At 41.4% G+C, this 16,598-nt stretch overlaps 1 protein-coding gene across 3 annotated transcripts in view; it reads right to left on the bottom strand.

Annotated features, from left to right (window-relative positions):
* Window positions 1-16,598, bottom strand: part of LOC122806293 (F-actin-monooxygenase mical1-like) — a 1,110,237-nt gene that overhangs the window by 11,073 nt on the left and 1,082,566 nt on the right. For all 3 annotated transcript variants that reach the window (XM_044076589.1, XM_044076591.1, XM_044076590.1), the window contains exon 28: window positions 128-201. In XM_044076589.1, the coding sequence (XP_043932524.1) occupies window positions 128-201 (74 nt within the window). The remainder of the gene's footprint in view (window positions 1-127; window positions 202-16,598) is intronic.

Raw genomic sequence — 16,598 nt, 5'->3', positions numbered from 1 at the left:
TATATGAAGAATATCTGCCTGTGGCCCTGATCATACTTGAAAAAAATCTTCAGATCATTCTGCCCTCTCAGTTAACAAATATGAAAATAAATTGTGACAGTTTGTTGAAATCTACTAAGAGACTTACCATCCATGTTACTGTATCGTATCAGCTGTTGATCCAAACGACTCTGGCGATCCTCTAGCTCTAAATAACGAGATCTGAAACAAGAAGTTTTGTTACTGCTGAAGTTAGACTGCACATTGTGAGATGAACTGTAGCTTGACCCTGGTCATATGTTAGTTAAAAAAGTTGTAAGACTGTATATTACTTGTGCAATGTAAATGTGAACATTTCTTATGGGGCTATATTTATGTATGAAATTAAACAGGAATTGCAGTCAATGAATGGTGTCAAGAAATGCATTCCTTAATAGCTTCACCTACTTATCCCTGAGGTTAAACCACTGAACAAGCCTAAAAGAATGTGTATTCCATGGGAAAAGGTTCCTCTATACACCTCCTCAAACTTATGTATACAAACTCTACAGCTGCAGAAAAATTAATAAGGGGGAAATCTGTCAAATGAAAAAAAAATACTGCTGGACCACATTTGGAAACAACACTGGCAGTCATTTCCAACAGAAAATAGTCAATGGTGAGTTCAGCATCAGGGGAGGTGAACTCACTGAAAGGATCCTTTGGGGATTTAGGGCTTACAGAAGTGTGGGAAGTCATTTTTAATACGCAACTTTATTCTGCTTCACATTTACCTTCTATGAAAGTAGACAGTAGAGTACAGTACCAAGACAATTCATTTGCTAAACAGTGGAACAAGAGACGGGTATTTGAATCCCACAGTAGCCACTGCCTGACGTGGGATTGGATGCATTACGATCCACTACAGTGCAGGACACCCAACCAGTGCATGTGAAGCTGGCTGAATTGCTGCCTCCAGCATAAAGTAATAAGTAGATGCAGAGACCTGCACCAAGGTTGGTGAATCACATCTAGAGGGCACATCTAGCGGTGCCAGTGTATTACACCCAGAGGGCACATCTAGCAGTGCCAGTGAATCACACCCAGAGGGCACATATAGCAGTGCCAGTGAATCACACCCAGAGGGCACATATAGCAGTGCTAGTGTATCACACCCAGAGGGCACATATAGCAGTGCCAGTGAATCACACCCAGAGGGCACATATAGCAATGCAAGTGAATCACACCCAGAGGGCACATACAGCAGTGCCAGTGTACACAGCAACAGAGTGCAGTCCAAAGGACATTGGCAAAGGGTTAATTTGGCATGAACAGTGAAACACTGTCATCTTCATCTTATACGTCACTTTGTGTTTGGTGTGCCTCATCGATGCAGTCATGTGATACTGGTGTCCACTCCTCCATCCCCCACAGCCAAACAAATATGAAGTCTCTGTTTAGTGTCTAACAGCCACCAATTTGTAATTATCTAGAAGGGGATCCTACACATACTCAATATAACTAAGGTCCCCAAAATTATTATCTGATAGTGCATCACCTCCAAACCCTCCAAAGTCCACTTGGTGTTAAAAAAAAAAAAAAAAAAAGGCCAGGTACTGCAGGCTACCTACTAACAGTCCTGAACAGCAATGTATGCACCTGTAATCTGACAAGTAAGTCATTGGGCAGGTATTCAGTGTGGGAAGGCATGTGCAGGACAATGGCTGTTAACACACTGAGGTGGGTGTCTTATGGTTTGCTGTTAGTAGCTTGCGATTAGGTTGTTGGATACCTTGAAAGTTTTGAAGTATACTGTCTGTTAGAGTATGGCTGGAGTGACCCTGGGGTGAAGAGGTCAGCAGACACTAGTTTTAGGGATTTCACAGCTGTTCATTTGTAAACTGCTCTGATTAACAGAGATATACTGTGGAGGCTCTTATTAAATGAAATGACCATGGAAGATTACTGGGTGCGTCGGCCACTACTTAGGCCTCTGTCACCCCTAAATAGAAATGATTCATTCTTCATCCCAAGCATGAGCTGCTTAAGCAACTGATTACTGTGATACATTGTTTCAATATTTGTACTGGGGATCTTTATCTTTTCATTCTAGGTTCTCTGCAGCAAGTGACTGTCTGGCTTCCTGAAACTAACTTTCCTTCTGTCAAAAAAAAGTGAAATAAATTGGAAAATAAATAGGGTGTGTATGTCTGTCCACTTATCCCATTGCTGCATGATGACGACACTCCTAAGTGCTGCCCCTGGGTTAACAGGCATAACCTGGCTCACACTTGCCTGCAGAGGTCTGGTTTCCACTGGTGTACTTTGATCTGGTTCTATGGGTATTTAGCTGGTTGTGTGAGTACACACTGATTTGGGCTGCTAAACATACCATAATCTGAGATACAAGCATACACCCTGATGGAGCTACTTGGGTGCAGTCTGACCTGAATTGCCCAAGTGCAGTCTGATGCAACTTGCTTGACTCTACATATAATTTTTGCTTGAGTGTTTCCTGATGTGGTTTGCACAGTTACAGTTTGATATGATTTTCGTGGGTACAGCATGGTGTGATATTATGTGATCTGTGATAAGCAGACAAATGCAGGATGTTTGCTATCTGCTACACTGAGTCAAAAACATCCATGTAAAATACATCACCATAACTACTTCCATCACAAATAAAAGGAGACCGCAATAAGTGAACATTGTTGTAGGGATGCAAGCCCTCCTGCACCTCCCATTTTGGCTCCTTTGACCCCATTTACCCAACTTACTTAACTATATTAACTCCAAGGTTGCACAACCATGGAGTAAAGGCAAAAAGTAGCATAAAGAAATAAACATTCATTCTCCCTGTCTGAAGCATTCATCTGCAGAATACAGTGTATGTGAATTGTATCCACAGTTCAAAATACCACAGACAAACTTTTGCTGCCTGACTCCTCTTTCCCTTAAACAGAAACAAAACAGTAAGAGAAACTATGCAATTAAATGATAAACCTGCACAGGTCATGGAGGTAAGAGAAGAAGTCTCTGTTAGTGTGTATGAGCCAGTAGTCCAGACTCTATGAGCCCGATATCAAGGAAGCAGCAACCCCCCCCCCCCCCCACAGGGGCACAGCATGATAATTTTTTTGTATGGTTACATAGGTTCATACTAGGCTATCTGCCCTAGGGCATTTATAAGCCTAGCCAGAATGTGTTTGGCTTTCGCCACCCATTTTAAATTTATTTTGCTATGCCCTTTTTCGAGGTTAGTATACTGTGCCGCTGTCTAACAGTGACACAGAAGTGATACCCGGGGTAAACCTACGATCTCCCACCCACTCATCAAGATTCCTCTTGAAGAGAGTCAATGAGGGACTCTGCCTAACCTGGACTGGGATTTTATTCCAGAGTGAAGGGAGCCTCTGGGTTATGAATCTGTCCCTCCAGCATGTCCTATTTATTTCAGTGCTGAGGTTCAAGTCTCTCGAGCGCGTAGCTCGATGGGATTTTGATTTTCTGAGGTGCAGCATGTCCATTAATTCCGGGTTGGACATGGCTTTATACGTCAGGCACAGATCGCCTCTGAACAGGCGGTATGCCACTGAATAGAGCTGGAGTTTCTTTAACCAGGCAGCATATGGCATCTGTTTGAGCCCTTTGATCCTCTTGGTGAGGTACTTTTGGGGTCTTTCCAGTTGCTGCAGGTGTCTGGTAAGGTACATCCCAAAAGGGCATTGTACTCAATTATGGGCCTGATGAGGGATGAGTAAAGAGGCACGATGACCTCCCTGATCTAGATGTGAATCCCTTCATGATTAGGTGGGCTATATAAAATGTTTTTCTAACCACTTTGGCCACGTGGTTGTCAAATGAGAGATTGCTATCAACTTGGGTCCCCAGGTCCCTAATTACTTCTTCTATACTTAATGGATTACCACCTATGTGGTAATTTGTGGGCACTTTGTTTTGCCAAAGGGATGACTATACACTTTTGGCATTTAGCTTGAGGCCATGGCTCTGGCACCAGTTGTCTGTTTCTATGAGGCCCTTTTGGAGGATGCTTGTGTCGGCTGGAGAGTCGATTATGGCCCAGTTTGCAGTCATCTGCGAACTTGGTCAGCCACAGTCCTTCCGTGTTGGCCTGTACCTCCGAGAAATATATACCGAACAAGAGAGGTCCCAGGACTGAGCCTTGTGGGACACCACTTGTAACTGGTTTGGAGTCTGACATGGCTCCAGCAATTCTAACCATGTGGGTTCTGTCCTTGAGCCAGTTTGCAATCCATCTAGTGACATAGGGGTTTATATTTAAGCTGGTGAGCTTATCTATAATGCCAGAGTGGGGTATTGTATCGAAGGCTTTTGTGAGGTCCAGGTAGGCTGTGTGGACCACCTTCCCCTCGTCAATGGCCTTGGTGACTGTTTCAAAGAAATCAACCAGTTTTAAGAGGCAGGATCTGCCCTTAACAAAGCCGAACTGGGTAGGATCCAGTGTTTGTAGGTCCCCAATATCTTTATTTATGAGGTCCATGATGATCCTTTCCATAGCTTTGCAGACCAAGCTAGTCAGGCTTATAGGGCGATAGTTTCCAGGATCCGTTGAGGCACCACCTTTATGGAGAGGGACCACTGTTGCTGTACGCCACTCTTTGGGCACATATCCTGTAGTAAGGCTGAGATTGAACAGTAGTTTTATGTTTGGGTTTAGCTCTTCTTGGAGTTCATGTAGGACGCAGCCCGGGACACCGTCTGGTCCCATTGATGCTGTGTTTTTTGCTTTGGAGAGGGCGGCCCTTTTGGTGGGGAGGGGGGGAGAAGTTTGTGCTGAACCTATCAGCTAGGATGTTGGCAATGTCTGTGGGTTCGGTGTATTTTTTGTCATTTTGGACTAATTCTGAGCATATCTGGGAATTACCACCCAGGTTCCTAACATAACTAAAGAAAGCCTTGTGATTATCCTTAGTGTCCTGTGCAATTTTTCTCTCGAAGCTGGCCTTAGACAATTTTATGTGTGCCCGTAGTTTTTTGCTAATACTGATCAGTGATGCCTTCCCTTTTTGGGATTTTGCTCTATCATTTAGTAGCTTCCTCCTTCTATTGTATAGTTTGTTTATGGCTGTGGTCCACCAGACAGGACATCTGCCTTTGGAGGATTGGGTCTTGGTTTTATTTGGGATCGCATGATCCATGCATTCCTGAAGGTGTTCATAGAATGCGTTTATAAAGGATTCTGCGGTCTGGGCTGTATTTTCCACAGGCCGGGGCTTTGAAGGATTCCACCTCAGTTTTGAGGAGTGTGAAATTTGCTTTAGAGAAGTTTTTCACTGTGGTTTTCTGGGCAGGGGGTGGGGTCGGGATGTGAATATCCAGTGAGATTAGTTTATGGTCTGATCTTACCAGTGAGGGATACACTTCTGGTCTGGAGCATAGAGTCCCCATGTTGGTGATGATCAGGTCCAGTATGTTTTCCCCTCTTGTGGGAGTGGTAACAAGTTGTTCCATAGCATTTGAGTTTATAAATTCTAGGAACCTTTGGGCTAGGGTGTTGGAGCTAGAATAATGCTCCCAGTCCATGTTTGGGTAGTTGAAGTCGCCCAATATAATGGGTTGCACATGGATAGTCTCTGATGCTTTGTGCTTTGCCACCAACCTGGAGGTGTGGGTATCTTTGATGAATATCGATACTCCCCCTCCTTTTGTGGTTCGGTCCAAGTTTTGGGGCCGAAAAGCATGGCATGAGGTATAACCTGGTAGTGCTGGGGTGCTCTCAGGAGCCCTGAACCAGGTTTCTGTTACTGCACAGATATCGATGTTCTCCATGCTAAGGAGAGTTTCGAGTGCGTGCATCTTGAGGTTTAGACTTCTGGCGTTGAGTAGCATTACTCTTAGTTTCTTATCCCTTGTGATACCTATGGAGGTGGGTTTGTCTTTTGAGCCTTGCCTAAAAAAGGCACTATGGGGGTAGCAAGAGCCTTTGCCAATATCCGAAAGCCCAGGGTGACAGGTGCAAGCCGTCCCTAGCGAAGCATCGTGGCTTGTCGAGCATATCATCCCAAGCTGACAGGCATTGGATCCCCTTTGAATGACACCAGTACTTAAGCCAATTGTTGAAATTGATCATCTTTTCTTCATATTGTGGCATCATTCTTGGTGAGGGTAAGATGCTACTCAAGGTCAGGGTCATACCGGCCTGGGCTACATGCTCAGAGAGCTCCTTTATGTCTCTTTTCATGTAGTCCCAGGGAGGTACGTCTCAGGTCATTCACACCAGCATGGACAATGACTGAGTCATATTTGTACTTGCCTTGGAGTGACCTGAGTGCTTGTGTTATGTGGCGGATCCTAGCGCCCGACAGGCTGCTCACCGTGACCCTCTCCTTGTTCAGCCTGGTGAGCGGGACGTCAGTGTGCCTGACAATAGTCACCTATTACAAGTGTATCAGGTGTGTTGTTTAGTCTTAAGGGCTGTGACTGTTCGGCACACTGGCTTTGTGAGATATGTGTTGCACATGTTTTGTTTTGGGGTAGCAGCTGCTTGGGTGTCTGCTATGGAGGTCTCTGCTGCTTCGGCAGATCTTTATTTAGAGCCTCCGAGTATGTTTTTGTGTGATTATGTGTTTGGTTTGCTGTTGTGGTAGGTCTGTGTGAGACTGGAATTGTAGTGAGTGTGGTTTCCTTCTCCTCCTGACTGGTTATGCCAGTACTGAGTTGAGAGAGCTTAGCCTCCAGTTTGGATATATGGTTGCATCTCTCACATGTGTTGGAATTTGTTGGGAGGAGGAGAGGGTTGTCTGTGTACATGAGGCAGTTGTAACATTGCCTCAAGATTCCCAGATTCACCAGCTGGTCCAGAGAGGAGATTGACAACTGACCTTTGGACATGCTAGAATAATATTGGGAATTCCTTAATAATTGAAAACCAGGGCCAGTGGGGAGTGAGGGTGTAGTGCTTTTAATTTTTAGTGCTGACCTATATAATTGCTTTAGTGAGCAAGTGCCAGGTAACTTAAGTGCAATGTGTTACAGGTAACTTAAATGCAAAACGACAAACAGTAACTTTCTTTCAAGTGAAACAAGGAAATAAGTACAGTAAGCAATGCAGATATCACTAGTGATCCACAGAAGCTGAGAAGCCGCGTATTAGGTGGAATTAGCGTTCCAGGGAAATAACAAGCAAACAAACAACAAGCATATAAACAAAGCTAGATTCAGCAGGCCTGGATCTAGTCTATGCTACAGCAAACAAGGTGTACCAATTTCAGTAAGATACAGTTCAAATATTCAGGCACTATAAACCTTTAACCAGAAATTCCCAGCTCAGAAGGGCAGAGTCCAGCCTCTTCTCCCACAAGAGTGCAGACCACAAACCTTCTTAATGTAAAATAACTGGCCTGAAGCCCAAGTGCTTAAACCAGAACTAATACACTTTAAGAATAACAGACACTGGGCTCTCAATCAGCAGTTCCCAACTTAGAAGGATGAAAGCTACCTGTCCTGCCACCACAGTGCATGCCACAAACCTTCCTAATGTAAAACAACTGGTCTGAAGCCCAAGTGCTTAATCCAAAAGACCTAGAATGATAGCTACACTTTAATCAAGTTACTACCAAGCAGTAATAAATACAATTGAATACTTTAGAGAATTCCTGGATTAGTGCTCAAGTTACACAAACAAAGCTAGATCCAGCAGGCCCGAATCCAGTCTATACCACTGCAAACAAGACGCACCAACTTCAGTAAGAAGCAGTTCAGATATGCATGCACTATAAGCCTTTAACCAGAAATTCCCAGCTCAGAAGGGCAGAGTCCAGCCTCTGCTCCCACAAGAGTGCAGACCACAAACCCTCTTAATGTAAAATAACTGGCCTGAAAGCCCACGTGCTTAAACCAGAATTAATACACTTTTAGAATAACAGACACGGAGCCCTCAATCAGCAGTTCCCAACCTAGAAGGATGTAAGCTACCTGTTCTGCCACTACAGTGCAGACCACAAACCCTCTCAGTGCAAAACAACTGGTCCGAAGCCCAAGTGTTTAAACCAAAAGGCTTAGAATGAGTTACACCAAGCAGTAATAAATACAATTGAGTACTTTTAAGATGATGCAAAAGTAAAAAAGTAGGTAGAAACACAAGTACAGTAAAAGCAGATGAAATTTTTTTTTTTTTCTGAACAAGTGCTGAGATCAAAGAAACAGATTTGAGTGCTGAAACTAGAAAACTGGCTAGTTATAAGAACAAAAACTAAGCTAGAAGGCTTCCCTCCAACACAGAAGGGCTTGGGGGCTCAGAAGCCTACAAATAGTCTATACCACTTAACAGGAAAGGCAGGAAACAAGCTTAAATTTTTTTTTTTCTGTTTCCCAGATGCTCTCTTTGTACACAGTAGGAGTGCCTGAAATCAGAATATGATCTCACTGCACTCAGTTGAGTGAGCAAATGAGATGGGCCCAGAAGGAGTATCCAAACACAAATTTACAAGAGGGGCGGGCAGTTGCAAGGCCACTAAGATTAACACCAAAACAAAAACAGGGAGGGTGGGTGTGACTAACTGAAGAGCAGAGTCAAAACTTCCAGTTCAGTTAATATTCCTTCCACACAGTTAAAATCAATTTAAATATTGTATTTTTTGGAAAAAAAAAAGAGCAGATAAAGGTACTTAAATTCTCTTATACGTCCAGTTGAATACAGCAAGTTCTTAGCCGGCCAAAGCTGAGGTTTTTAAGCAGAAAATATTTCACACTGTACCACTTAAATAGGCAAGGACAGGAAATCAAAGAATGTGACTACCCCCACACCTGTAATTACTAGCAAATAACAAAATTCAGCAAACACTAACTTCCAGTTCAGTTAATATTCCTTCCACACAGTTAAAATCAATTTAAATACTGTATTTTTTTTTAAAAAAAAAGAGCAGATAAAGGTACTTAAATTCTCTTATACGTCCAGTTGAATACAGCAAGTTCTTAGCCGGCCAAAGCTGAGGTTTTTAAGCAGAAAATATTTCACACTGTACCACTTAAATAGGCAAGGACAGGAAATCAAAGAATGTGACTACCCCCACACCTGTAATTACTAGCAAATAACAAAATTCAGCAAACACTGACTAACTTCCAGTTCAGTTAATATTCCTTCCATACAGTTAAAATCAATTTAAATACTGTATTTTTTTGAAAAAAAGAGCAGATAAAGGTACTTAAATTCTCTTATACGTCCAGTTGAATACAGCAAGTTCTTAGCCGGCCAAAGCTGAGGTTTTTAAGCAGAAAATATTTCACATTGTACCACTTAAATAGGCAAGGACAGGAAATCAAAGAATGTGACTACCCCCACACCTGTAATTACTAGCAAATAACAAAATTCAGCAAACACTGACTAACTTCCAGTTCAGTTAATATTCCTTCCACACAGTTAAAATCAATTAAAATACTGTATTTTTTTGAAAAACAAAGAGCAGATAAAGGTACTTAAATTCTCTTATATGTCCAGTTGAATACAGCAAGTTCTGCAGCTTTCTCTATTTACCCTTAAGTACACCCTGGGTCTATTTTTTGCCTGCGCATGGCATGAGCTTATTTATTCATTTCTTTACTGGTGATTCACTGAGTGCAGCGTGACCCAGTTTTGCATGGGAGCAACCTGAAACAGTATTCCTGGGGCTCTAGCCAGTTTTGGCACTTAGAAGACCCTTTGCAAATTTCAGAGCTTTCTAATCATGGTGGAATTTAGTGTTAAACCAGTACAGAGCCTGCCACACTGGAACAAACACCTTGTTTCAGCAACGTTTCTAAGCATTCGCAGAACCTGGTATTCTACATGCCCCTCACTGTGTACATTTACCAAACAGCACAGGCTACATATGAGAAGTTATTTGTTAACTGTGAATCACTGATACACAAGATGGTGGGTGTGAATGCTCATAGCAGTCACTCTTTGATACCGACGAACTGTGGGCCTCCAGCCTGGTAGCACTGGGAAGTAACAATGATGCAGACCTTATCAAGAAAAATACAGAACTTAACAAATGTGCTTACTGTTGTTTTGTTTAAAAAGACGTAATAATTAGGACTGCAGAAACTATTGCTTTGCTATACAGAAATCATTTATTGTGAAGAACTTGAAGGTACAAGTCAGCATAGCTGACATTAGGTGCTTACAAATCCTGTGACTTCAGGAGCCCGGCATGATATGTAGCTGCAGAAATGCATGCAGGAGCTACTTAAATATCCTTAGGCAAACAGATTGCTGCCACACAAATCAAACAAATATGTGATGAGAAAAAGGCACTTGACTATCTACAGCACCTTCTTCCTATTACTTGCAAAGATACACAGTTACATTTAAGTGCCCCATCTTCATCGCTCTCCCAATCATAAAATTGTATTACCTTCTCCATTCACCCAAACATACAACTAAGTTAGACAGTTTGTTCCCTCTGTCCTCACACTGAATCCCAATGACTTTCTGGTGCTAATCGAACTGCCTGTTACAGGATGCCTTCCATGATACAGGAAGTTCAGGTCAGGTTCCTAAATATCATGGATGAACTTCTCATAAATAAGAACTCCATAATTCCAGTAGATTTTAACAACCCATCGTTTGATTGGAGTACCTACATACACCTCCAGTGTTGGACATGCACAGCTTTTAGATCTAATAATTTAAAACTCAGCAAGAAGACAAAATATTCCTGACCTGGTACTTACAAATGTCACATCATCATGCACAGTTCTACTAGTAACTCCCTCCCCAATTAAGTCAGATCATAAGCTAGTAATCTTTTCCATCAAACTATCTAAATTTGTTGAAACAAATATGTCAGAATTCAAAACCTTGTGTGTGCAAATCTCCAAAACTTTTATAAGGAAGTCTCAAAATTCACTTACAACCACATCACCCCAGACATCATCTTGAAGATAGATTTTTACACCTACATAAATAAATAAATGTAAGGAATTGGCAGTCACATCTAGATTCAAAGAGAATGGGAAATTTATAAGCAAACCACCCTAGTGGTTCACTGACAAAAAATCTACAATAAAAGGGAAAACATCATTAGTGTATACAACAGATCTAAAGCCCCCAAAGTAAAGCAAAATATTTGAAATTTGACTAAGAAATCCACGGTGGTGCAGTGGTAGCGTTGTTGCCTCACAGCAAGAGGTTCTCCCGTTCGATTCTCGGCTGGAGTGCGGGGAGTGCCTTCTGTGTGGAGTCTGCATGTCCTCCCCACGGTTGGGTGGGTGTTTGAAAGACATGCGTAAATGGGCATGCCTTTGTTGAAGGTTGAACATCGAGCTGGCACCTCAGTGTTCGTAAAAATCTACTGCCAATCATTAGCAGACCGGAGTTCCGCGGTGGCGACCCCTAACTGGGAAAAAGCCGAAAGACAAACAACAACAACTAAGAATTTAAAAAAGGACATTTAGATCTGCTAAGGCAGCCCATGAACTCAGACTGGTTTCTGACAACAAGGACAATTTACAAATTCTTATTTCATTATTTTAGACAACTAAAAAACAGTCAATATACAAAGCTCATACTAAATGGCAAATTCTACTCAGATCCAGTGGACATTGCCAATAAGCTAGCAACTAAAATTTAGCACAAATCTGACCCCTGAAATAACTATCCAAAGCCCTATGATCTCCTTAGCTCCTCCCCACATCACCACTAAAGAGCATTAAATGAACGTGATGTCCAAGACTAGGACTGCATCTTCCATGGGACCAGATAACATACCTGGCTACTTCTTGAATAGTATCAAACATGCCCTAAGAGAACCTCTTCATAAGGTATGTAGTCTGAGCCTGGCTACAGGCTCAGTCCCACATGTATGGCGTACAGCACTGGTGATGCTGTCCAATAAAGGGAACCCTATTATGGACCCCAAAATGACAGGCTGCTCAGTCTGACAGGTGTCATTTGTAAGGCCATGGAACACATTATAACAGACTTAACACCAGCATTAAAAATGTCATCAGGCTAGATCCACAGCAATTTGGTTTTGTAAAAGGTTGATCCTGTCTAATGAATCTGGTTAACGTCTTTGACAAGGTAACACACGTTGACAGCAGTCACATTGTACACTGAACTTTCCTTGATTTGGCCAAAATATTCAATATCATTCCCGATGCTAGCATAATTAATACATTAAATGCATTAAAAACAGACCCCTATGTGGTAAGGTGGAACAAATTAGCTAAACGACAGAGTGGCAGGGGCAACATCAGAAAAGCTGAACATGACCAAAGGTATCCTGCAGGGCTCGGTGCTGGGACTCCTTTTGTTTCATATTTACTTCTCTAACATACAGACTAAAAACAAGACCTGTTGCTAACCAGGGTTGCAGATTACTGCAAACTGGGAGTCAAACCCCTGTCTGACACAGAAGCCCTTCGGGAGGAAAGTACACTTACAAATGCCTGATGTATTGAAAATGGGCTTAAATTAAATGCTAAAGAATACAGCACTGTCACATTTGACAGACAAACCACCCTCCCAGCATATTAACAATACCACACTTCAAAATAAAAATGTAGTTAGACACCTGGGTTGATAATTCCCTCATTTTATTCACCATTAAGTAATTTGTCAGGAAATCGTACTGGTTGGCACCACTGATCACCAAGGAAATATCAACCAGAGTAGTTTGCTGTGTTGTTTTAAAATATTAACTCAAAATTGCATTTAATATTGATTTGTGTAACATAAAACTGTATTTTATTAAATGCTGCATAAAGTACAAGCAGTCTTAGAACTAAGAGGGAGGTTATAGAGGAAGGCAAGGCAGAAACGGCTACGTGACTCAGTTGCTTTGCAACTCCTATGGTCCTAATAATCCCATGAGGGTTATATATTATCCATTTCACAATAAATGGAAATTTGCTTCTTTGCCAGTTCTGAGGCATAAAACATTAAGTGAAAATAAATGGCTGAATCAGGCAAACTGCTTCTTTTGCTTTGTTTCAGTGGAACTGTTGTCTACAAGGTTAAAATAACTAAGTGGTTTTAAGCAAAGGTCCAATGAACTTCCTTTGCAACTCATATTACTTTCCATTTCAACATTGTATGATATTTTATAATATTACCAAAAACGGATACAGTGTTGAGTAAATAATTAGCTAACAAGTAAATTAAACTTGGGCTGGGATTCAGAAAGGACGGCCACCAGTGATAAACCCTAACACAATCGGTCAGTCACTGTTGGAAACATTTCTGATTCAGAGACAGGCCCACCACAGTGATACTGCATGGTCAGTGGAATCACCACTGTGGGCTGTCACAATGGCCATGCTGCATGTTAATGAGGCATTCCAGGGAAGGGGGCTATACAGATTACCAATGTGATTCCCCCTCCCCAAGGAAATGCCTGTGGGAAGGTATTTATACAACTAGGCGAATCAGAGAATCAGACATACATTTTCACAAAAAGTAAATATTCAGAAAATTACTTGGCTGTGTAAATTAGCACAGCCAGCCATGTTAATTAAGACAGCCAAAATGCCATATTCCCCCATTATTTACAATGAGAGTTGCAGGTAAGTACAGGTGAATTCAGCAGATTATTACCGCTGGGGATGTGTGTGTCAGTGTGTGCATATGTGTAGCAGTGTATGCATGTCTGCAGGATTATTTATGAATGGTGTCTGATTAATGTATCAGTGTGTGTGTGTGTGTGTGTGTGTGTGTGTGTGTGTGTATATCCCTGGGAGGTTGAAGAAGGGGGGATATTTTGGGAATCTGTTATGTTGGTGTGTGCTTCAATATGATCAAATGTGAGACTTTGCTTGTACAGTGAACGTGTATGTCTGTGAGTATGTGCAGATAAGGACAGTGAACGTGTATGTCTGTGAGTATGTGTAGATAAGGACAGTGAACGTGTATGTCTGTGAGTATGTGCAGATAAGGACAGTGAATGTGTATGTCTGTGAGTATGTGCAGATAAGGACAGTGAATGTGTATGTCTGTGAGTATGTGCAGATAAGGACAGTGAATGTGTATGTCGGTGAGTATGTGCAGATAAGGACAGTGAATGTGTATGTCTGTGAGTATGTGCAGATAAGGACAGTGAACGTGTATGTCTGTGAGTATGTGTAGATAAGGACAGTGAATGTGTATGTCTGTGAGTATGTGTAGATAAGGACAGTGAATGTGTATGTCTGTGAGTATGTGTAGATAAGGACAGTAAACGTGTATGTCTGCGAGTATGTGCAGATAAGGACAGTGAATGTGTATGTCTGTGAGTATGTGCAGTTAAGGACAGTGAATGTGTATGTCTGCGAGTATGTGCAGATAAGGACAATGAATGTGTATGTCTGTGAGTATGTGCAGATAAGGACAGTGAATGTGTATGTCTGTGAGTATGTGCAGATAAGGACAGTGAACGTGTATGTCTGTGAGTATGTGCAGATAAGGACAGTGAACGTGTATGTCTGTGAGTATGTGCAGATAAGGACAGTGAATGTGTATGTCTGTAAGTATGTGCAGATAAGGACAGTGAACGTGTATGTCTGTGAGTATGTGCAGATAAGGACAGTGAATGTGTATGTCGGTGAGTATGTGCAGATAAGGACAGTGAACGTGTATGTCTGTGAGTATGTGCAGATAAGGACAGTGAACGTGTATGTCTGTGAGTATGTGTAGATAAGGATGTTTCCAAATGTGTGGCAGATGTAATGAGGTGGGTACCTGTGTCAACACGAAGCATGGGCCACCAGTGGCAGTCACCACCAAAGCTTGCTGTTTAGCACTGATGGTAATCACACACCATTCAGGAAAAAAAAAATCTTTTATCGGTACATTCTTGGGTAAGGGTGTAAATTCAAACTTATATTTAATGCTGCTTGATAACATACTTCCTCAGATGTAGAGTTTTACATTTTGTACTAACTGTAATAAGACTAGGAGGTCAAAAGCTTAGAATAACATATCTTATAATAACATCTAAATGTCTAAGAAACTTATTTACACAAGACATGATTTCTGCAGCAATATTTTAAATGTGATACTACAAGTGTCAAGTGACTTATCAAAATATTTGATATTTTCTCATTATACAGAGATGTGTATTCTAGTAGCATAACTAGGGTGGGGCAGGAGGGGCAACTGCCCCGGGCACAGAGTGTTGGGGGGGGGGGGGTGTGATTAGACAATCCCAATCTCTCTCTCTCTTTAATGCAATGCCTGCTTTTAAAAATAGTTATTGCATTTGTAGTCAAACCCAAGCACTAGCAACTGTTTGCTACTGCTTAAAAGAAAAAAAAAAATTTTGTAGCACTCCATACAGGCAGGGCATAAACTCTAACAACTGTTTGCTGCATTTGAAGCAAGCAGTTTGCTACAGTTTAAAAAAGCTTTTTTTTTTTTTTTTTTTTTTTTTTAACTGAAACATGAGCACTGTAGAGCTCCACAGAGGCAGGGTATAAACTGTAGCAACTGTTTGCTACATTTGTAGCATACAGTTGGACACAATTTAAAAGAAGAAAGTGTTTTTTTAATTAAATATGTTGAAGGAGGGTTGGAGGGAGGGCACAGTAACAGGACCTGAATGGCTGGGCAGGTGGGGGATATCATGCAGTAGAAGGAATCCCCCCCCTTTTTTTTGCTGTTAACTTGAAGAGCTGAGGCAATGCGGCACTGGTTCATAGTAATGGCCTAGGGCTATGCCTCTGGTCTGTTCCTCATGTTGAGTAATGCGCTTTTATCTGTTATTACAAATTAGACTATTCTAGTCTTTCAGTGACCTTTTAAACAACTGAGTTAAACAAAAGAATGCATCGGATGTCTGTATCAAAATTCCCTTTATTTACAGTGGCAGTGATCCTTATACAATTAAAGTGCCCTCCAGTCCTTATACATATGTGAAAATTAACGTAATATGGCAGACTAACACTTTATGTTGCTGCCAACAAAATAAGCTATTGCATATTCACAGTAAAATGCATCCGCTTAAAATGTTAAGTTCTATTGTCATTTTCTTAACATTGTTACACAGCTGTGACGTATAATGTTTGCAACTGGGAGTATGTCAGGATGGTTTGCGATGTAAAATGCTTGCGACTAGGATTGAGTCGGTGTGGTTTTTCATTTATATAAATGCATGACTGCTTATGTTGTAAGTGATGGTTTAATAAACATGTTCTTTGTTTAAAAAAGGGGGAAGGAATTTAATAATTTATGTAATGTTGCTTAAATTATATGATATATAGCAATAAATGTGAAGTATAATGTTTGTTAATGTAAATTTGTTAATGCAGTTTGATTACTTTTGTATAAATGTCAATTTGACTATTTTGTTTGTTTGTGTCTTTCGGCTTTTCCCGGTTAGGGGTCGCCACAGCGGAACTCCAGTCCGCTAATGATTGGCAGTAGAATTTTACATACTGGCTTGCCGGGCCTAATGCACAACCTTCAACGAAGGAACACCCATTCACTCATGTCACTACACAGAAGATGCTCTAACTGAGAATCGAATGGGCAACGTCTAACTGTGAGGCGACAATGCTACTGCAGCACCACCACCGCAGTCAATTTGTCTATTTTACAAGTGATAATTCAATAAAGGTGTTTAAAAAACATTGTTAAATAGCTCATCAATAAAGCCTCATACCTACATTTTATTGTACTATATAATGATTCATATTAAGGC

Source organism: Protopterus annectens, chromosome 7.part0 (genome assembly GCF_019279795.1).
Source record: "Protopterus annectens isolate FY-2018-M chromosome 7.part0, PAN1.0, whole genome shotgun sequence".
NCBI lineage: Eukaryota > Metazoa > Chordata > Ceratodontiformes > Protopteridae > Protopterus > Protopterus annectens.
The sequence above is the reverse complement of the archived record's forward strand: the minus strand, read 5'-3'. Positions and strand labels throughout refer to the sequence as shown.